This window comes from Mastigoproctus giganteus, chromosome 12 (genome assembly GCF_048544385.1).
Source record: "Mastigoproctus giganteus isolate SK-2022 chromosome 12, ASM4854438v1, whole genome shotgun sequence".
Taxonomy (NCBI): Eukaryota; Metazoa; Arthropoda; class Arachnida; order Uropygi; family Thelyphonidae; genus Mastigoproctus; species Mastigoproctus giganteus.
In genome coordinates, this window is record NC_143586.1 from 173532643 (window position 1) to 173555324 (window position 22682).

At 39.6% G+C, this 22682-nt stretch overlaps 1 protein-coding gene across 4 annotated transcripts in view; it reads left to right on the forward strand.

Annotated features, from left to right (window-relative positions):
* Positions 1-22682, forward strand: part of LOC150077602 (1-phosphatidylinositol 4,5-bisphosphate phosphodiesterase delta-4-like) — a 298832-nt gene that overhangs the window by 106628 nt on the left and 169522 nt on the right. Inside the window, exon 1 of one of the 4 annotated variants that reach the window (XM_090386232.1) lies at positions 5526-5776. The exons of 2 other annotated variants lie outside the window; for them this stretch is intronic. In XM_090386232.1, the coding sequence (XP_090242358.1) occupies positions 5710-5776 (67 nt within the window). In that variant the 5' untranslated portion in view covers positions 5526-5709. Of the gene's footprint in view, positions 1-5525; positions 5777-22682 lie in introns of those variants that run through there. One more of the 4 variants, XM_090386230.1, reaches the window with a different exon arrangement.

The window sequence follows — 22682 nt, forward strand, 5'->3', positions numbered from 1 at the left end:
TTATTTCTTATTAAAATGAAATGAAATCCGACGATTAACCAACAAATCTTTATCAAGAGAATAGGTTGGAGTGAAGTGGCTTGATGTGGAGATTGCATGATGGCCTCAGACTTAGTGGGTGCGAGATGATACCGGATAGGACTGGCGCGTCTACCTGTCAATAACTTGGCCAGCATATGTCCTGATAAACATCCAAGGTGTCCACTCCATACTTGGATACAGAATGCCTCTTGATACAGCGAAGGCAAATTGGAAGATCTAGTTTAACCACCTAAAGAACTAATATTCAATGCATAGGAAGGTTTTAACATACGTTTCTGGAGCTAATGACCGAAGCATATAAGGCAACAGGAGCAATGCACCTAACGATGTATTCTTTCACCAGTTGAGAATTATGAACCCCAGTTAATTCCTATCTTGAGCACCAGATGGCGGCTAGGTTTGTGGTTAAGAAAGGCTCCGTGAAGGATAATTTGTCCCAGGTAATGCCTAGATCATTGTGATGATCGACTTTTTGGATGCGGTGGCCATTCAAGAGTATGGTGATGGTTGCTTTCGGGAGAAGGACGTCTGGGCATTTTTGAGAGGGTTTATTTCAAGACAATGCATACTGTGCCTATTCGCTTCTTCGTGTTCGTCTGTCCTTCCGTCTGTCTGCAAACTTTTTTTTTTTTTTAAGTCCTCGCGTAATAACTCTATTCCCATTTGATGAATTTTCATGAAATTATTTGGCTCGTTTGGGACTATTTACTGAGCCTTCCCAAATTCAATTAAAATCGGACCAATTTCTATTATCCAGCTATTATTATTATTTTCGTACATATCACGCAGGCTATCCATGTATTGTAGCTGAAGCACTGGATTTTACGTTTGTTGCCATGAGGTGTTGCAGTAATGGATAAACAATATGGCGGATGCGTGAAACGAACTGTTCTCTGTTCACGCATAAGCGAAAAGCATTGCTTTCACTTTTTTTTTATTATAAACCACGAATTATTACTATTTCCTGAAATGTAACGCAATGCGTTAAGTAAACTTGTTTATATGTACACTTCTGTCCAAAAGTTTGGAATCTTATTTCATTTTTTCTTAATTTTCAAATATTAAAAATAGGACCAAGTTGTTTACCAATTTATTAAAATATTTTCTTATGTATACAAATTTAAAAAAAATTAAATAATATCTAAGAAATTTCTAGAATACTCCAGAAACGTGTAGAACACTCGCGAATGTGATGGAATATTCTAAAAACTGAATATTGTTTCAATATTATGGAAGATTGTAGATGATTCTAGAATGTTTTTAAATAATATAAATTAGAGTAAGAGCTGCAACTTAATCATTCAGAAAGAGTGTTTTGATGCAAGTTTTGTGATAACCATGGCAACAAATAAGAAACTAATTGCTGTTGTATAACTCTGTATAAAGAAAGTTATTCCATGAGAAGCATTGGCAAAAAACTAGTTTCATTTACAAACATTTACGTTTTCATTTACATGGAGTACAAACTACCATGATTCGACGCTTCAAGGGGACTGGCAGTTTAAAGGACAAACCACGATCAGGATGAAAGCGCATAACAAGATACATTATGACCAGCGAGTCGTTATGCAAATCGAAGCAATTGCAGGTGAACTACGGAGCGTGCGCGGGTCGGGACACTGTTTAAAAAACACTTGATACTGAGCTCCGTTAATCAGTGTTGCTCTTGTTCTTCAGATGGGAAAGGCAGAGGACTTAAGCGAGTTTGACAAAGGCCAAACGACTGGGTCAGAGCATATCCGAAACGGCACGGCTGGTGGGTGACTCACTGTCAGCCGTGGTTAGGGTACCTACCGAAAGTGGTCCGAGGAGGGGAAACCCACGAACCGCCGGCGAGGTGTTAGACGATCACGGCTCATCGATGCTCGAGGTGTGCAAAGGCTCTACTGGATGGTACGTGGCAACAGAAGGGCGACTGGTGCAACTAGCTGATAATTGGAATGCTGGTGACGGGAGTAATGTGTCACAACACAGTACATCGAACCTTGCTGAAAATGGTGCTGCGTAGCCGCAGGCCGCTCCGAGTGCCCATGCTGACCACGGTTCCCCGGCGACAGTGCCTACAATGGGCACGCGAGCATTGAAACTGTACCTTGAGTGATTGAAAGAAGGTAGTCTGGTCTGATGAATCACGTTTCCTGTTGCACCATGTGGACAGCCGGGTACGTGTGCGCTGTTTACCTGGGGACGTGATGGCGCCTGGATGCACCGTGGGATGAAAACGAGCCGGTGGCGGCAGTGTCATGGTTTGGGCGATGTTCTGCTGGGATACCCTGGGTCCAGTCGTGTGCCGGCACTCTGACGTCTACCACCTACCTAAACATCACCTATTGGCCCAAGAGAACTGGAGCCACCTGACGATGACCTATACAACGACCTGAGAAGCAACCTCATTACTCGACTTCAATTCATTCCGAAGAACCAGGAACACCTTCTCTTAGAAGATGACCAGACCTATCATGTTTTCTCCAAGTTTGCACAGGAACTATTCTCCAGGCAAACCCTCTCGCCTCCGCCTGATCAAATCTAAAACAACCCTATACTAGGACAAACAGACTGACTGACTAGAAGGCCCATCACTGTGCCCAGGAGCACAGGGCAATGGGTTTAGACCCACTCACCTAAGTGGACTCCGCTGAACTCTTCCGATTGGACTCACTTCATACGACAGAACTTCTACTAGATGCAGGACCAAACATCATTGACAAATGACTCAACCTGACTTGAAAACAAATTCACTGGACAGGATTCCTCCTATGGGCCAAATCCCACCTTAATTTCCCTACCTGAACTTCAACTAGATGGACGACTAAACTTCACCAACAACCTAACATTACTATTTCACCGAACGGGATTCCTCCCATGGGCAAACTTCAAAGTCAATTCCTCTACCAAACCTCAACTTCAGGGGTTCATCAGTTCCACTGTCTGGAATGTGGTCTAGGCTCCAAACCAATCATGACACACGACTGATACAACTACACCTCTTGGATGGGACCTAGATTTTAATTAGCTGTCCCAGGAATGACACCACTAGAATTGGACATGTAGATGTCAAGGACCGGATGTGATCCCAGGATTGACTACTGGCCTGATAAAGCAGCTCCATGCTGCACATGTGCCTTTTTGGCATTCTGGGCCGACGCCCTTGCACGGTCTTTTACTTTTACTCCAAGTTGCCCGGCGTGGGGGGGGAGGTGACGGCCATCCTGCCTCCTCACCACCCCCTCCTTTCCTTCTGGTGGGGCATGGGCATGCCCCACTGACTACTCGGGGTCATCTTTTCTATCGCCCCATTTTTCTGTCTTTCCTCCCAGTCTTCAGTCTCTGTACAGAGTACGCTAGTGTACTCTGTCTGTACACTAGCTGTGGTTTGTGTTGGAACAGCAACTCCGATCTGCGGAGTCTCAACCACGGACCTTACAGGAGTTAAAGGATCTGCTGGTTACGTGTTGGTACCAGATACCACAAGACATTTAGAAATCTTGTAGCGTCCATGCCTCGCCGGGTACGAGCTGTTTTGGCTGCACGTGGAGGACCAACATCATATTAGGTAGCTGGTCATAATGTTTTGGTTCAGCGATGTATAATAACACTGATTTCTAAACGCAGTAGACGACTTAGTGCACCCGAATTCCGAGCTGAGTTCAATAGGAAGAGAAACTCCCATGTCTACATCCACTGTAAAACTTCTACATCCAACCCCAGAGTTGTCTGGTTGCACTGTTATTCTGAAGACTGCGATGATAGAAAGGTAGGTGTTCCGTTGATTAACGATGATCAGAGAGCCTACCGAACACCAACAGTGCATCCAGGAGTCATGGCCTCCTGTTGCTTTCTCGAAGTGCAGATATGCCCATCAGCGTGATGGAGTTAGAAACGGGCTTTATCAGATCGAGTGACAGATTTCCATATCTCGGTGGTCCAGTGGTGGTGTTGACGTGCCCATGCAAGGCACAGTTTCTTGTTTCTCGCATGACCATGAGAGAAACAAGGTCCGTCGATTCCCATAGACTATACAAGGTAATGTCTGTGCATAGTCTATGTGGATATTGGTCTTTTGCTGTTCCTACGTTGTATTAGCTGTTTAGCTGGACCACTGTGCTGCGTGTCTTCTCGACGTTCGCCACAGGCGTCGACTACACGTGGATGCCCTACGTGTAACCATTGGCTAGTTGTTCGACAGCTGTTGAGCCTTGGTGATTCTGAATTAAAATGACACTACTTATGATCATCTGTATGCGAACATCTGCGAATATGATCATCTGTTTGCCTAAAGTTTGCGCCCCCCTCCCTTTTTTAATTTATATATTCGAAATGTCCCTCTCTCCATTTTCCCCCCCTGTTTTAGAATATTGGAACTCCGTAATTTCGAGAAAAAGAATGCATCAAAAACTAGATATGTTACTGTATTTAACGGTTTTGTGGGATAGAAGAATGTTCAATTCAAACATGTGTACTACTGTGTTACAGCTGTTATGAAATTGGTGGCCCGGGGAGGAAGATGGAGAATGCTTTTTCTATTTAAAAAGAAAATATATGCCTTAAATCATGGTTCAGAATAGATACTGGAATGCCCTTCCGGTTCCTAATATGCATCAGTAATAGGTGTATACGAATTGACTTGGTTCTGCACGTCTAAGTCGGCAAACGTTTCCTTTCGTAAGATTTTCAATTTCGATCTCTGCTTTAAATTAGATTAAAAACTAGAATAACCTCAGGGGAAATTCGCATCTGCTTCCGAAACCAGTGACTTATTCCTGAGTAAAAAAAAAAAAAAAAAAAAACCTTTTAGGTGTGATCTGCGATAGGAATCGAACCCATAAACATTTCTGTAAATGAGTTGCACAGCCACTATATCCGCCGTCCTATTTATTTCCCCAATGTTTTCTTACAGTTGAATGCCTCTTCAAGGTCACACTAAAGTTTTTTTTTTGCAGAGGATCAGAGCTTTATAGGGAACCGACACTAACATAATTCACGTACTTTACTGCTGTAATTTCATACTTCAGTACTTTCATGGTACTGTGAAGACTGGAGTAGGTTGTTTAAGTATTGTATATTGAAATCGTAAGCACCCACGGCTGAAGAATACTTTTTTGCTTTTATTATATTTAAAAAAACACAAATAAAACGAAACTAATCCTAAGTTAAAGAATCGAGATTCATAGACGTAGAAAGAAAAAAAATTTCAAATGCCTTCTTGAAAGTCGAAATAGTACATCTCGTTTTCTTAATTTAACATAGTATCTAGTAGTATCTCTTCTGATGACTTTGGCAATTCTCGGGAGGCTTGTCTGCCTTCATCACCGGTTTGTCCCAAACAACGCGCAGTTGTCACAGTTCGGGACAGCTGTGACTGACTGACTAGCGATCGCAGAGGGCCTCTGCAATGCCCTTCCTCAGACTTCGCTGTCATAGGTCAGTGATGCGTGTTTTCCCCCATCACGCTCCGAGTTTCGTAAACGCCGTTGCGTGACGTTGAGGAAGCCATGTTAAAGAGGCGTGTTAAAATGGGGTTGCAGAGAAGCCGGAGCTTAGAATAATATTTAAGCGTCCAGAGGCAGGAAGAGGTAGATCAAGTGTTGCTCAGAGTGGTTGCGTAACACCTAAATTTTGCGCTTCCTTCGAATTTTTCAATTCTTTTTTGGCAGTGGAATTGCAGCTATGAAATGGTGTTGTTTTCATCCCGAAGAAATACTACGCTCAAGGACATTACCTCAAAAAGATGAAGGTGAGTCATCTATCATTCTACTTTCCCATCACTTTTTTTACTTTGAATCTCGTATTACTTTACTATAACAAGTTACTGCGTTTTCAAATCTTGTAGATACGAAGTCTTTTTTTTTTTTTTTTTTTTTGAAAATCCGAAAGTTATTTTTTGTTATCAAAAGTAACTTTACATCAAGTAGTTCTACCTTCTGCTTCATTCTATAGGAGTTCCTGGAGTGAAGAATGCATAGCTAATGATTTAGCTCTAAGTACTGCAAGGCTACATAATTCCTGTACTTCTTCAAGGAGTTTAATTGGTATTTAAGTGTCCAGAGCTATTCGATTCTCCACATATTAAAATTAATAATTGAACATATATATATATTTGCTTGTTCTTATTTATTATTTTAACTATTTTTTACAGTTAAACTCCGTGGCCATTTTTTTTTAAAATTCAAACAGACACAGCTTCAGAATTGGAAACTTGTTTATATGAACTCTTTCACTATTTTCAGGTCCTGAAAGTACGGCCCATATATTAGGAAACACTTAAAATAAACTTAAATTAAGTTTGTTATGTCATAACATTTCCATAGAACTGCATTCACTTAACTGTGGGAACTTGGACATTTCGTTCGTTCTGTTCTAGATCTTTGGTGGTGAATTTTTGAAATCTGGGTGTTTATGGATGGGTGGAAATGGATGCAAGCAAAGGGAGTATTTTTCTTAATACATTTAGGGGTATTCGTTTTTAATCGGTACAGACTCGAACATTTGTCTGTCTTTCCATCTACTCTCCCAGCAGTGTTTCGTTGAAGTGATTAATAGAAATCCTGTCACGATGCCATTCCAGGTGATTCTTGATGTCGCCTTTGACGCCAGTGCCGTAGAGGGCTTTCAGCTCATTTGTTAATGTGAAATAGCCAGCTGTAGAGATAATTAAGTTCTCTCTCTATCCATTAGCAAAATGGCAGGATTCCAAAGACGAATTCAAAAACGTCGCCCATTCATTGTTTGTGTCGCTGAGCAGATTAGGTCAACAAAAAACTGGGTTCAATAAACTTTATTCTCCCATGTAACAAGAATACGGTCTTTCTTTCTTATAAACTCAAACGGGAGTTATAAACTTATATTATACACGGGTATAAATTCCCCTGTTAGCAAAGAGTTCCTATCTTCAGCGACAGCCGCGAGAAGCACAGAGGAAAAAAAAAAAGTGGGTCAAAATTTGTGAATAATTTATTTCATCCAACGCGTTTGCTTATTAAACATTTAAAACTAGAGGTCACTTAATACACCAAAACAAAGATCTAAAGCTGAATATTTCAGAATCTACAAACATCATCGAAAGTTAGTTTCTTTTTTTCTAAAACTGACGCGACTTTCGTTCGAATCTTGTTGCATGCTCTATCACTCTTACAGAGCATTTGGCCTTGTCCTTGTAAGTAGCAAAATACTTTTTTTTTCCCTTTAAGGAAGTCTCTTGTTTCATAATTGACCAAGCAATAGTTTGTCCACTGTTACTTTAGCTTTAGTTTGCCGGTGTGTATTGAAGATGACATTTTCTACTCTAAATATAGATGAAATTATATCGTCTTAGACTTTAATTGAAGCTCGGTAATTAGTTTTCTGATCAAAGCATTAAAATAAAATAAAATAAAATCCGTTGCGCTAGAGATCAAAGAAGCAACACCTACATACAACAAAAGAGCAGCTGTTATCCAAAAAGAACTTGGTATTTTAACACAATATTTTGAAATACAACACAGACTAACATAATAAAACTAATGGAACACTCCTCAGATAGTAGGAAATTGTGTATGACTAAGAAATTTTCTAATACTTTGGCCTACAAAAGTGATCAGCCCAGAATTAATTTCAAACGTATATATATAGCACTGAATTTCAAAAGAACCGTGCTTTGAGCCAGGCTGCTAACGTTGTCAGACAGCCCTCGCAGGTAGCGCAGTGGAAGCACTGTAATAAATTGAGCTGTTTCATACGCCACAATTTATTATAGTGCTGATTAATATTTTATTAATGTAGGGTTTCCGTATGGTAAACTACAATAATTAATAAAAGGTTTTTTAGTCCATTATCAACCCTACAGAATGGACTTTGCAATTCGTGGTCATCAACTTTGAATATTCATAGTGAAACTTTGGCAAAGAGGGAATTGAAATTGCCTAAATTCAAAAAATACATCACAAGGTGATCGAAATGCGTGGAGTAAATAAATCCTGACTCGCTGCAATTTCAGTCGTGATTGTGGTTTGAATGTCATGTGGAAGGAACTTCTTGACAGCAAGCAGAATATCTTTTAAAACTTTTTGGGGAGAGGTAGTTTCGATTCCTGTGAAACATGATGGAAGCTTGAATTTATGGGAGACCCACTTAGTAGAATGAAATTCTGTTGGTTAGTTTACTGTCTCATTGGTATTTGGTGCAGTTAACATATGTAATTTTTCAGATTACCAAGGAAATGAGAACTCTTTTTGTGGTTAGTACTGACTGTATAATTTCTAGTGGATGTTTGGCAAAACCATTTGCGATCGTGCAAAATTTTAAAGTCCTGCTTTTCGCAGTTGCTAAGTGTTTTGTGGGGGTTGGGTGGAATAAAAAATGATGCTTTATATATTTTTAGTTATTGTTTTATTTATTTATTTATTTTTATATTGTTCTTATTTCGTTTTGTTTGTTCCCTATTATGTGTTTGTCCACTTTATTCTTATTTCCCCCACTTGTGTATCTGACCTTGCTTCACAGAAGAATTCCAAATTCAAGGGAAGTTCTCGATTAATTATAATTCCCTTCGGAAAAGCTGGATGTTCCAGGATGACAAACTACACACACAAATATATAATATAACATAGTTTATTTACATATATATACAACATAAAAAAAAATGAACAAACTGAGGCATGTACTATTAATATTCAACTTTGTCTACTTAGTATTAGTTATATATATATATATATAACTAAGTACATTGGTTATACTCTATTAACGTTATCCCTTCCTTTACAACACAAACAATATTAGTACAGCAACTGTTATAGTTTCTTCCTTGCACATGATCCATAATTTCCTTACATGCTCCATAATTCTTACCTTATACACTGGTCTAGGACTTTACCCTCCCCTTCCAAAATGCTAATTATACCTACATTTTTCAGGAAACAACTTATGACAAATATTCCCTTTCTCTCCTTTGCTTATAACATAACATATGTTTTATTATTAATCAAAGCCACTACTATCGTTAACACCCTTTTCTTCTTGTTTAGCTCTTTTCACTAATTACAAAGTTATACCTGTCAAATTTCTATTATTATTATCTAACTTCTCTCTCTACATTACGTATATATTTTTATACATGTATATATCTCTTAGTATCTTAATCTCCACTAATCTGTTATTAGGGTCCTAAAGTCCTTTAAGGTAACGAGAATACTATGTTAGTCACTTACTTAATTTCCTCTTAGTTGGAAATGTCAACATCGTATATCAGGGCATTCATTCTAGAACTCCTAGCGACTTTTCTAGTGAGGATCACAATTCTGGTATTCTGATGGACTCACTGTACACCTGAACTGGGCTGGCACGTTGCATACTATCATACTCCGTCGATATGGGGGCTGCTATCTTCATCCTGAGGCCTTTTCTCACCTTATACGGCTACTTCCATTCGCCACTTTATCGAGCTACTAATTCCGAGTTTTCGCTCCTTTCTCTCGAGCTACTGATTCTGCGGATTTCGCTCTCTTTCTCTCCACCTTTTTATTAAAACCTTTCACAAGGAAAAACTCATAGGGTGATACCCTCGTTTTCCCACTCCACCTATTAAGAACTCTTTCAGGAAGAAAACTTCCCAGGGCGCTACCCTACTCTTTTCCCACCACGACCAAACACTCAATTGTTAACTGACACATATTTCCTGCCACAACAGAACCCTCAACTGTCCATGTTACTAACTCATCTTCGCAAAACACTCCCAAATTCTCAACTCTGTGTCTGTCACATTTTATAACACGACACAAAAACTCAACTGCCTGTCCTAACTCATTTCCCAAACGCCGACGAGAATCTAAACTTTGTATTTTCCTAACACATTTCCACACACCCCCACATACTCAACTCGGGGTTCTCTGCCTCTCATAAAAACCCACAAACTCAACTGTCTGTTCTTTTTAACCCATTTTCACCAAACACTAACAAAATCTCAACTGTGTGCCCCCTCTCTCCCCGTTCACTCCCTTTTTCTCATCTCCATCACGTACCGCCCTTGTATGTCAGGTCTGCCCCTTTTTTCTCCTATAACCAATCTTCTCCTTTTTATCAACTTTCTTTCTGCCCTATTCGTCCTTCGACTTTTCTCAAGCTAATTTTACTATGTAAATTCAACCTCTTATTTTAATAAATTATAATTTTCCCAGATTGTCTGTTCCTTTGAAGCGCGCCGCTACTTTGTTTGTGCTTTTAACGAATTTGTTTTTCCACTATCTTCTAACCTTGCGATCGCCGACAGTCAGACGGCAATTTTAAAATCTCACCTGAGCATTTGACCCCTATTTACCATCTGGCTGGTTTTCAGGTGTCCCCGATCAAAAGGAATGTCCGACCGATTGTGTCCTTCTCGTATTGTTCTGTCCTAGCCTAAATTGCTCACACCTCCTCGCCAGTAGCCATAGCTACGTTCGGCCCGTAGTCTCCCACGCTAACCTTTACTTGTTACCTTGTCTACATTTAATCCCTTTGCCTGTGACCCATTATCTAATTAGTATTTGTGACCAGTACTGTTCCGCTGCCCCATATTGCCATTTCCTAATCTTTATTTTAAATAAATCTCACTTTTTATAAAATAATATATATGTAAGATTTTACATCTTACAGTTTCATTAAGAAAACTCTAACTGAAATATTCTCATCTTAATTGTCACCATTTATCACGCTTTCGGCAACTTCTGAATTGCCATTATCTTAGGGTCAGTTTGCTTGTTTTTCTGAATGAAAAAAAGTTTCTGGTAAGGGCGATTCAGTGAAATTCTCACTAGCCTCCTTCCCACACTCACTACGAAAAGTGTGGTTGCATAGTGAATGTGTGGTAAAAGCCACCAGCCGAAGCGGAGGACATTGCCATGTCTTTGCAGTTTATGTCGAAGGGTTTGCATAGCACCATCGAAATCCTCCAAGGCAGCTTACTGAGGCTTTGTCCACTCATTCTGAACAAAGCAAAAGTCTTAAAGTGTGAAGATCCATTTTGCTTGTGTCCCTGGATGCGTGCGGGCGTCTCTGCAAATATGCAATATTTGCTAGAAGTCATAAATGTCACTTTAGTTTACAACTTTCCGCATTTAATTAATATTTGAATCGATTATGGCGCCAGCTAGAAATGAAAGAAGTTTTAATAATTCATAGAAAATTTAGTATGCAAAATATCAGATGTTTGGGTTTCGTAGTTTCGAACTGTGGCGCTGACACGCACGTGCTAGCTGACACATACGGTTTTATTATTATATATACTGTATATATAAAAAAAAAACCCCATAACCACAGCGCGGAATCCACGGGTGGAGGATCATGGGAGTTCAACCCTCCCATACGAGGAAAGGAGATGGTGCCAGACGCATCGCTCATCCTGTCCAAGCTGAAAGACGATTCCCACGATTTTCCGCCCGTGGGTTTCGTGCTGTGACCTGTTTTCTGAATCTCAGTGTCATTGCCAAACACTGTTGATAAAGAAGGCGAAAGCTACGAAAGGAGCCTTGGAAAGCTACGGTTGTGTGCGTAACCCCTTTTTACAGTTTCTCTGAGATTGTCTTCATCACAGAGCTTCAAAATTTTCGTCTGGGGATATCTTGAAGTTTCCTGGGGTAGATTAAAAAAATATCTATCCTTGGAAAATTCATGATTTCGAACGTTTAATCGAGGGAGAGCTCGTGTTATCTCATCTGTAGCCGCATGCTCCGAACATACTTTGTCAAGGTTCAGTTGAAATCGGATAAACGTCGGTAGAGTTATGAATGGCACCCAGAAGTGTAAGTGGTATATTTTATTAATTTTACCACAGTGAAGCAATGCAGTCTACCTGCCTACTCATAAACAGTAGGCAAAAAATGAACTGTGTGATGCTGTCTCTCCATACTTCCTTGATGGGGTAAACGACATTATACAGTTTTTTTATATAAAAGCGAGAGGGTTAGTGAATTTAGGAATTTTTTTTTTCTTAGGGTTTTTATTTAGCTGTGTATTTTAACACGACAAATATATAAATCTGATTTAATAACTAGAGACACGAGGGATAATATCAACTGACTAAAATTCTGTTAGTTATTTAATAAAAACATCAACCCTGAAGCATAACGCATTGATCGAACAATAATTCAGATTATTCGTTTAAATAATCCAAATGTTTTAACAAATCTTTAGTGGGCATAAGAATTTGATTTTGGAAGTAAGCGGCATCTTTCCAACATCAATCAAAGAAATATTCAATTTAATTCAATCTAATTTTTCAATTTAATTTAATTCAATCAAAGAAATATTCAATTCAATCATTCAATTTACCCAAGTGCTCTCGACAGGTCAATGTCTGTGTACACACACACCTTTTTAAATTCATATTTCTTGCAATTATATCAGTTAGTGGCTGACTAATCTCTTTAACGGTCTAAAATATTTGTAAGTCTCTTATTTTGGACAATAAAGTAGGTAATAAAGAGTACTTTAGCTGTTTAACCCATCTGTGGATCGCAGTACAGGATGTGTGCCTATGAACAAAGTACGAAGTCCTCTGTGTTTGAATTGTCGCTAGCAGATTACACGCAATTTAGTCACGTGTTAGACAGGTGTGTGTGCTTATTCCGCTTAGATAAAACGTATTATTCCTTTCACTCCAATGTTTGCACTAGACCCAAAACAGAAAGCATGAAGTGCGTGCTAACTTCCCACTTGCAAGTTAAACCAAGGTCAAATCATAAGAGTCGGGTATCGGAACTACAGTGGCATTCGATTTCAAATTAAACTCAACGTCTACATTCTAACGTCCACCCCTCATGATGCAAAGCCCTTAACTATTAATTTTATATCTTAAGTTGGAACAGTAATGGAGAAACTGCACACTCGAAACAGGAAATGCCACTGTCACCAAATAAGCCAACGTATCATCCCTGCATGGGAAATTCGCTCTAGCCGTTTCCTGTTAACATGCTTCAAAGAATCTTTCCCCACAGTCATATTGGTGTGGCAATTTTCCCTCCTATTTCTAGATTTCAGATACTCTATTTGGACTAGTTTCTTTCACGATAACTAGGTTAAACAATCTTTCGTTGGCATACTCTTAGAAATGCTATTTCACTTCATTTCCGCCCCTTTTCCTTCCTTATTAATGTGCTCATCAGTATTGACCGAGATAAACTGCAGTTCTTATGAGTTAATTACGTATATGTAAAAATAATAAACGTGCCCAGCATTTTTCTGCACTCCGAAAATTAACAAGCAAGAAAACGAATGATAATTCCTTTCCTTTTTTAACATTCTACTGTTCCACAAAATGAACACACCACATAGAAAACGTGTAACTCGTGCTGCTTGAGATGCAGCGGGACAAAATTTGGTGTGGTGGTGTACTACAGAATAACGATGGAGGAGACAGCAAGAAACTTCGGACATTTATAGGGGTTGTATAAGAATTACCAAAAAGGTCGCATTACAGAAGTCGGTATAAGCTACTCGAGAATATGGTCATATGATATCAGTACGGCGTATCGTCCCTTCCAACGGCTAAACAGGTCTGACAGCGGTAAACCATGCTCCATAAAAGGGTGTCTATAAAGATTCTGTGGAAACGCATCCCTTTCTTCCACCAGCGTAGACAAAGCTCACCAAGCGACCGAGGAATTGGCTGTCAGTGTGCAACATGTTCAATCGGATTTAAGGGTAGTGATTGTTGCTGGCCACGGCAGTCGTTAGATATCTTCAGTTTCAAGATATTCCTCTACTACTTCAGCTTTATGGGCATTGCTGTGCATGAAAATAAAATCTGCGCAAACGTACTCCTAAAAGTCGCACATAAGGATCTGTTCTCGGTATCTCTGCGCAGTTATGGTACCCCTAACAAAAACATGGAGGGATGCGGCTGTTCACTATTCCGCTCCACACGAGAACACAGCCTCCACCGTAAGTGTCCCTTTCTCTGATGTTGGAGGGATGGTACCGCATTCCTCGTTGTCTCTAGATGAAATAACGTCTAGAATCTGTAGGCTAAAACAGGACTCATCAGAGAACAGAACAACTGTACTCCATTTGTCAGGGCTCCAAGTCAAGTGCATGGCACTAGTTTTGAAGATCTGTGTTGGTTTGGGGTTAATGGGAAACAAACCACTGGCTTCCTTGCTAAGAGTCTACTTTAATTGGGCCTTCTTAACGCAGTCCAGTTAGAATTATTTTCACCTGTGGCTGCAGCAACCCCAAGAGACAGTTGATGACTGGGCATCGTAGGGTTCCGTCTTGCTGTTAGAACTAGATCGCGTCTGTTCTGGTTGAGGTATCCCTCGGGTGACCTTGGCCAGCTCTTCTTGTAATGGTTCCTATTTCCTGAAACTACTTCCATAGTGCGGAGATACACTTCGTGACACATTAAGCCAACGTGCCACATGCGACTGTCCGGCTTAAAGTCGTCCAATACCTGCCATTTCAAAGAATCATCTAAACGACAATGACTGGCTATCCCACTGAGCAAGCCAATAAACCGGAATGAAGCGATGTGGTTGCGACCACGCAACCACATCGCTTTTTATAGGCATGAATAATTTGCACAATGAGCGGCTTTGTAAGGTGGTAGATCGATTTGTATTGGACACTCGGAATTTGCATGCCAGGATGGCTATTATATCAAATATTCGAGTTTGGCAACATTGTTCACAATAAAATATTCACGAAAAACATTTTGTTCTGTTAATTGTGTCGAGCAGTGTAGTAATTCGAAAACTTTATCTTGCATTGCATAACACGGGAGCGTTTTTAAAATGGTTTCCTGATAAACGCAAGCAAAAAAAATATATATCATTATGCATCATCAGAAAATCGAAAATACTCTTGTCCATAATCAAAGATTTGGAGTAGTTCTCAGTAACCTTTGAAGACGCACTTAATAGTACCTTTAACATTCGCTATAGTCTGGAAATGGTCCGACATACGAGCTGTCGTGGTTAGTACAGTTAGTATAATTACCGCCATCCCCACACCGGGTGGAAAAGACCTGACTTCGAATACCGTCCAATGACGCGAGGAAATTTTATGGTTCTTGTTCACAACGTGGCCGAGTTAGTCGGTTTCAGGCGAGGATAGATAAAGCCCATAAAAATTCGAACTCTGGTCTTTTACGCCGGTTGTGAGGAGGACAGCAAATATACCAAGTTGCTATCCACGAGGGCTCATACCAAGGATGATATGGGCACTGCAGACCGTTACTCCCGAAGGGGCGCACAATAGCCTTAGATGCTGATGCGCCATAAAACTAATGACCAACACTCCCGAAGGAGAAAAGAAGTCGACAAGCACAACAAAGATACACCAAACTAAACCAAAACAATGCACACGCTAATTCAGTGAAACTGTCGTGGACTAAGAGATAAATCATGGAATGACGTTTATGACCTACAAAGGGCAAAATACAAACCAGTCGTTCTTTGGCTTCAAGAAGCAATGACTTAGGATGCACGCAGTGCGTTACATTTCAGAAGGGTTTGATTTTTTTTTTCTTTTCTTTTCTTTTCTTAAATTAAATGATTTTTTCCTTTTCTGTGATTAATAGAAATGAAAAGTAAACGTTTTACGTTCTTGAAACAGCCGTTCAGTTTAATTGCCACTGTATAATATTTATTACTCTTCTCCCATACAATTTTTAAGTCTCTTTTCTTTATATACGAGTATACAAATATGATTGCACATTTGAGGTTCCCTTCTGCAATCATACAGCAGAAGTTTTTCAGGGGATTATTATTCTATCAACTGGTGCTCTTTTTATGCGTTAGCTATTCAGAAGCTAGGAAGACCACACTGGCCTAAAAAATGTTTCGCCCTATTGGAAAAAGGGGAAACATTGGTTAAGATGACAATTTAGAGAAGAAAAATTATTAAATCATAATCGACATGGCTTTCGAAAGCATAGGCCAACTCTTGATCTTATCATCGAAGCTTAAACGAATATTCGAGTTGCTCTTCTCAGGAATATGTCTGGATGCCGAGAAAACGTTCAGTACAACGTGCGATATGGGATTCTTCAAGTTCTACATAAATTTATCCTGCGAAGGCATCTCCTGAAATCTTTTGACTAGCAGATCATTTTTAGATACTGTGTGTGTGTGTGTTTCCCATGTATAAGGAGTTCATCAAGGCTCTGTGCAGATCGCCACACCCTCTTTCCCTGTCAGAAAGGAGGGTGTGGTACTTTGCTCCAGAATTAAACGTATATCTAACATACGGCGATTTGAGACCTGCACGCGGTTGACCTTGCTTGTCTCCTGTCATTCTGAAAACATGTGCCTAATAGAAAGGTATCAACGAAGTAAACAGATAGTTTCCTCCCAGAATAACGGCTATCGACTTTTTTTAAGCAAAATGCCGCTACAATACACTTTGCCGTAAGCACACGTTGCATCTTGAGTCAGATCTTCAACTAGATCTTCATCAGATTATTTTCCAGCACATTAGATTTCTAGGCCTACTTGATAAAAAAAAAAAAAAAAGTTTTGTCGATTATGTATTATTTTTTACAGTCAGTACTTTACATTGATGACTGATGCAACACCCATAACAGCAAGTAATACTAGTAACATATGATAAGACAAAAGTTATCAAACATGTCCGCACAAACTCTTAAGAAACTGAATCCCTTCCCAGTAAGTTCTTCTGTGTTGTGTGGTACAGATCACTGCACGCTGTTATAAATGTAGCGGTTTCTAATTAGGCTTTGTTTGGACTCTGATTTCCAGTATATGCCTCAGCACAATTCAGAAGTCATTATGCTATCAGAATTGTGCTGGAAGTTCTTCGAAAGTCACTTCCAGAGCCTCTATACGAAAGCCTTTGAACCTCGCTCGTTCTACGATTACAATTTCTACTGTTGAGCTATGCAGCCGAAAGAAAGGGCCTCCATATACCACCCTACGTGAAAAGTTACCTTCACACTGAAGTGGGGTGAACTCTATCACAAAGCAGAATTAGTCTGCAAGATCTAAAACGAGTTGGGATTAAATATGATCATCCCACTTCAGATACAACTATGCAAACTCGCTGATGGAAATTGTCCATGATAAGTGATGATAATTTCCAGTAAAGGGAAAAGATTTTCTGTCAACAGGAAATTACACGTAGCATACTGTTGTCGAGGGTAGAACAGTGGTTATATAATCAGTCTTCCCATACCGAAGGGAAAATGCAGGAGTTCGAATCTGTAACGAAGCAAGTAAATTTAGATCTGTTTCACAACGTGGCTGAGTGAGTCGGCCTTCTCAGGCGAGGGTCGCATGCTTTTTTTCTCTTTCCCCTTTTCTCGGAAACTGTCGGTTTTCGTCAAGCAAACCTACCGAGGAATGCACGCAATTACAGACAGTGTACTGACTCACTCCTCATCGCCTTACTTTCTTTGGCGCCGAACACACACCCTAGCTCGCGCTTTTTTCTGGAATAGTAATTTCGCAGATTATTACATTAGTATTCAGCTTATACAGCATCAACAAAAAAAAAAAAAAAAAAAAAAAACACTTCACCTGTCCAAACTCTCCTCCAATAGTTGTTTATTCAAACTACCCACTCCCACAACAACAGATGGAAGTTTGTTCCATTGAATTTATGTCCTCTCATGTGCGCATAGTCTGAGCAATAGAAAGAATTCCGTTGGCGTTCATTTTGCTGAATTCATTCAAAGCCTGAAACATCTCAATCAGATCACCTCGCAGGTGCCTAGTCCCCCCTCTCACACACTGCAATTTGCAGAACTGAACTAATTTTTGGTAAGAGTATCCTTTTGTTCACTTCACTAATCTCGTTTCTCTTCTCTGCATCCGTTCCAGCAGCTCTACATCCTTCCTAAAATGAGGCCTATAGACCTGTATACATTACTCAAGATGTGGCATAACCATTGCCTTGTAAAAAGGGATAATCACCTCCTTATCCCTGCTAGCAAAATTCTTGCATATCATTGACAAAACCCCATGAGCTGTCCTGGCAGCATGTGTGCCCTACTCAGAACTTCATATCTGACTTGACAATTACCCCCAGGTCTTTTTCATTCTCCACTATTTTGAGTTGGTACCACACAGCTGGTATGTTAATCTAGGATTACTAATACCCATACGCAGTATCTTGCATTTGTCAATGTTACACTTCAACTCCATTTTTCAGCCCAACTGCCTAATATTTCAGATTCTGTTACAGTATAATGATTACTATCAATAAATGCCTCCCTCCGTATCATCTGCAAATTTAAACATTATGCCTGATATTCTTTCATTAATATCAAGTATGCACAGATGGTTCTAAGACACAGTAAAGTTGGTGCAGCTGTAGGTTTGCTGAAAAGCGTCATCCCCAACAAAAAAATTAAAATTATTATGCTATTTTACTAGCTTCGGCGAACATTTGTTGGTTAGTTGTTCATCAACGACGAATATATATATTAACAATAAAGACATCTTAGAATGTCCGTTGTATCAGCACATATCATCCCACCTGAATACTAGTACCAAATACAAAAACGCGTACCATTTGAGATTGTAATAAGGTGCGTTATGTATTTATCAGATCTCAGTATATACTTTGGGAGAATTAAGGAAGCATGGATTGTCTTCGATGATGAGTCAAGGTTCCTTTTAAGGATTATAGTAGCCCGTTCACCAATAGATTTTGTTCAAATCTAGCAGGTCGAAGTTATGTTGAAACTATTTAGACCTGCCATTTTTCCGGTTCTGCAACCGGTAAAAAACCCCGAATTTTAAGAAAACGATGCTTCGTTTCAGGTGGTTTCTCTGCAACGTTGATATGCTTTCCAAACCTGCTGCATCCCTAGATTTGTCACCTATTGAACATCCCTGGGAATTTATAGCCCACGTTTCAAGTACTCAAAAACCACAGAAAAAAGTAGTCCGATGTTCCCAAACAGGATATCACGCAACTTTAAAAGGCTAGCATTCCATTTCTGTCCGGATGGGAGTAAATTTTATAGGCTTTTTATGCTGTAATTCAGTTTGTCATTGTGGGGCGAGGTTGCTTGCAAGTTTTGTTATCATCTGCAAAACACCCAACGCGATCATAGAATACGCACCATTTATAGACACTATAGTCCATCATTGCTTATTGTAAACAGTCAACGGGTTATCGGCTTTAATGTTAAAAAAAATCTCCTTTTCAATGAAATTATATCTTTCTTTCTTCACCCTCCTCCGGGTGTCCCTTTCTTTCTCGTTCTGTTTCCCAATCCGGAAGAGGGAAGTAAATTATGGGAACAGGTTATTTTGTAGGTCGAGAGGGCAGAAGATAAAATTATAGATTAAGCTTTTGAATACAGTATATGTTAAAAAATATGAGAGAATAAATTTAGGTATTATGCACGATGGTATTGCCGGTTAAATTATTAAATTTATAAGAAGTGTACGAACAGTCGTTTTTCTGTAGAAGACAGTTCACTTGTAGGAGAGTGTGGGTAGATAGCGTTTTCTATTGGTAAGATTTTGTTACGCCATTAGAAGATTTCAATTTTTATGTCTTTGTAATGCATACGTTCATTGCATGAGTAATTGGAATTGCAATGAGTTATGAATTAAGATTGACTTAGATTCATTAGCAGAAAAATAAATGATAGTAAAGGTAATTTAGAAGTTTTAAATGGAGAGTGTCAATGAATAAACAACAAAACATTTCTTGTTTTATTATTTATCTTATGTCTCTTCTGATTACTCACGAGACACATCTTGCTCTGTATACACTATTCGAAGAGCCGACCGGGCTAGCCAGGTGGGTAAAGTGCCTGCCTGGCAACCCAAAGGTCGCGGGTTCGAATCCCGCCTCGGGCTTGGATCAAAGTACTGCAAAAACCTTGGGAGGTGCATTATGGCCACAGAAGCCGATGCGCCAACAACTACCAAAAAAAAAAAAAAAAAAAAAGAAAAAAACTATTCTAAGAAAAATCCTTCAGCTCTTGGATCTTCTGAGTACACGGCGCAATCAGAGAGCTTTGTGGACCTCAGAGCTTGAAAGGAGCTTCCGTTTTCTGAGATGACCTGTGGGGAAGAGGTATACTTCACTGATGTTTTTTTGCTACCTCAACCCACAGGAAGTTGAAGGGATAAATGAGAAAGAAGAAAAGTTGGTTCTGTGAGTTTGAAGTTGGACGGCAAAAAGGATTCTGACTGGTTACTGGACGTTTTTGGATTTGTTTGGAAGGGAGAGTGGGAATTATAGAAGCCAATTCAGAAGAACAGTGTCCATGGAAGTATCTATAGTAAAGGCATACAGCAGAAACAGATCGTCTGACAGAGTGGAGAGATTCTGTTAGAAGTGAGTCATTAATTAACCTAACTGGCGTCTTCTGAATGGAATCGAGAAGTCTTGAAGTTTTGGGGGTACCGCCCTAAATGTGGGAACGATCTTCCATGGTAGGGCGATTTTAGGTTTGTACAGAATGAGCAGCTATCTGGAAGAAAAGTAATGCCGAGAGCGAAAGAGAAAAAAAAAACCCAGTTTTTTTAGATGCAGAGGAAGTAATATTTGTGATGTGGTCAGGCGCGAGGGTGCATAAGCAGTCTTGCTTTGAGTGACAGGGGTTCAAGCCCGTGGCTGCTAAATACGGTGCTGATTTTTGTATTCTCTCTATCTTGTGAACTCCTCACTGGGGCGTCACAGAGTATAAACAGAAAAAAATTATTTATTATAAGTCTGACTAATCCCTAATAGTTCTGATCTTCTCTAGACATCTGTTATTTACGTTGCAAGATAAGGATTTTTCTTTCTTGTTTTTTTTATTTTTATTATTTTTTTAAAGAATGACTGATATGAACTTTTTTAAAATTTAATTTATTTCCATTGCTTTTCATTTTACGTACAAACGAATAATCCAAGAGCCATCTCACACTGCATTTTCTCATACTGGCAGGACTATTTGTTACTCGGAGAGAAGGTCAAGTGAGCGTGAAATGGTAAATTGAATCAATTGTTGTCGACCATGGCTCCACCGGGCATACACGAGACATTAATTATCCAAAGCATTAAGACGAGGCAATGTGCAATGAAACAATGTACTAGTAAATATATTTGGAAAGTAGGAAGAGTTTGATGTGATCAGCCTTGACACTAATTTTTAATTTTATGAGAGAGAGAGAAACTACAATGAAAGAACGCAGCAGACATTAAGTCTAAAAGGGGCATAAAGCAAGTGACAGCACGAATAATAAGTACATACATTATGAAAATAAGAATTTTCTATATAAAGAGGGACGAAGTATCGAATGTGGTTTCCAAGTTATTTACAGAAACTTGGTTCTGTTGATCTTCTGTACACCTTCATCCTGTGACCTCCAAGGATGCCCACCTACATGTTGATGTTTTCTTTGTCAGAGCTGCTTTTATTTTACATCAGGTGAGAGATGGTGTACAGGTTCTTCCTCCCTTCTTTAAGGGTATATCCGTACTTGTTGTTCAGCATAGTTGTTCTCGATCTTGATGATGGTCCTTGCATCCTTTGCTCATCTGTTTACATTTCTTCTGCTGCTCGGCCACGATGTTCTGGCTCTCCAAGTGGTCTGATATCTTCTTGGTTATGCAGCTGGTCAGGATCTTGAACATTATGGGGAGACAGGTGATCGGTCTGTACTTCACTAGATTTATGGTACTTTTGTCCTTAGCCCCAGGTTGCTGATTGTATTGCATGTACAGGGTGGTTTTTTTATTCATCTAAAGAACATAAAATATTGTTTACAAAATAGAAATTAACACTTGAACTGTATTTAGCAACATTGGAGAAGTCATGCCAAAACACGTTCAATGTGTCCTCCACATTTTTCAATAATGTGCCGTCGCAGTGTGAAGTGCGAAGAACATGTTCCAACGTTTCCTCTGAGGCAGAAAAAAAAATGTTCAGTCGTTTTTTTCCAGTGCAGGAATGGTTCGTGGATTCTTTAAAACACTGTATTTGAGATTACCACCGGAGATAAAAATTATATGGGTAGTAACATTTGAGGCTCCGCTGTCACCTCCGATTTCTGACAACAAGGTGGTTTATAAATCCTGTTGTAAAACATGTCATCCAGTAACTCCTACAGTATCGGGCCTCGCACTGTCCATTTGAAAGTAGTTTTCATCTACGTCAATACCACAGTTATAAAAAAGCACAAAATTGCCAAAAATGATGCCGAGATCGACTTCAACTATATTTCCATCGACAAACACTGGGCCCAAGATGCTAATATAGAGCGTGACATCACACTGACTTTTTATGCGCCTAAAGTGTGTTTAGGGTCTAACGGCACCAGGGGTTTCCCTCATCTCCGCGTAGTATACATTTTCGTGGGTTACAGTACGCTGTAAAGGCCAGAGATTTAAAAGTGTATGGATATTGTAGTGTTGTGCACCGTTATTCTTCTGACCTTTTAGCCGTTGAGCCCCCTAATGGGACTCGCCGTTGCCGACACTTAGCCCCGTGAAGGCAAGTCAGGTACATCAGTATTTTTATATAGCACTCTGGCAGGTCCTGCCACCTAATTTCCTGAGATTTCAGTGGATAGCATCTAAAAAAAAATCTTGGGGCGATGCTGGAATTGGAAAAGCCAAAACGTTAATGAGGCCTCGTAGCAAGATTTCCCGAGCTTCATCAAACCTCTCCGGCGTTCTTAATGATGGTCTTCCTTCATGACTTTCCTTTCTTCGAAAACAGT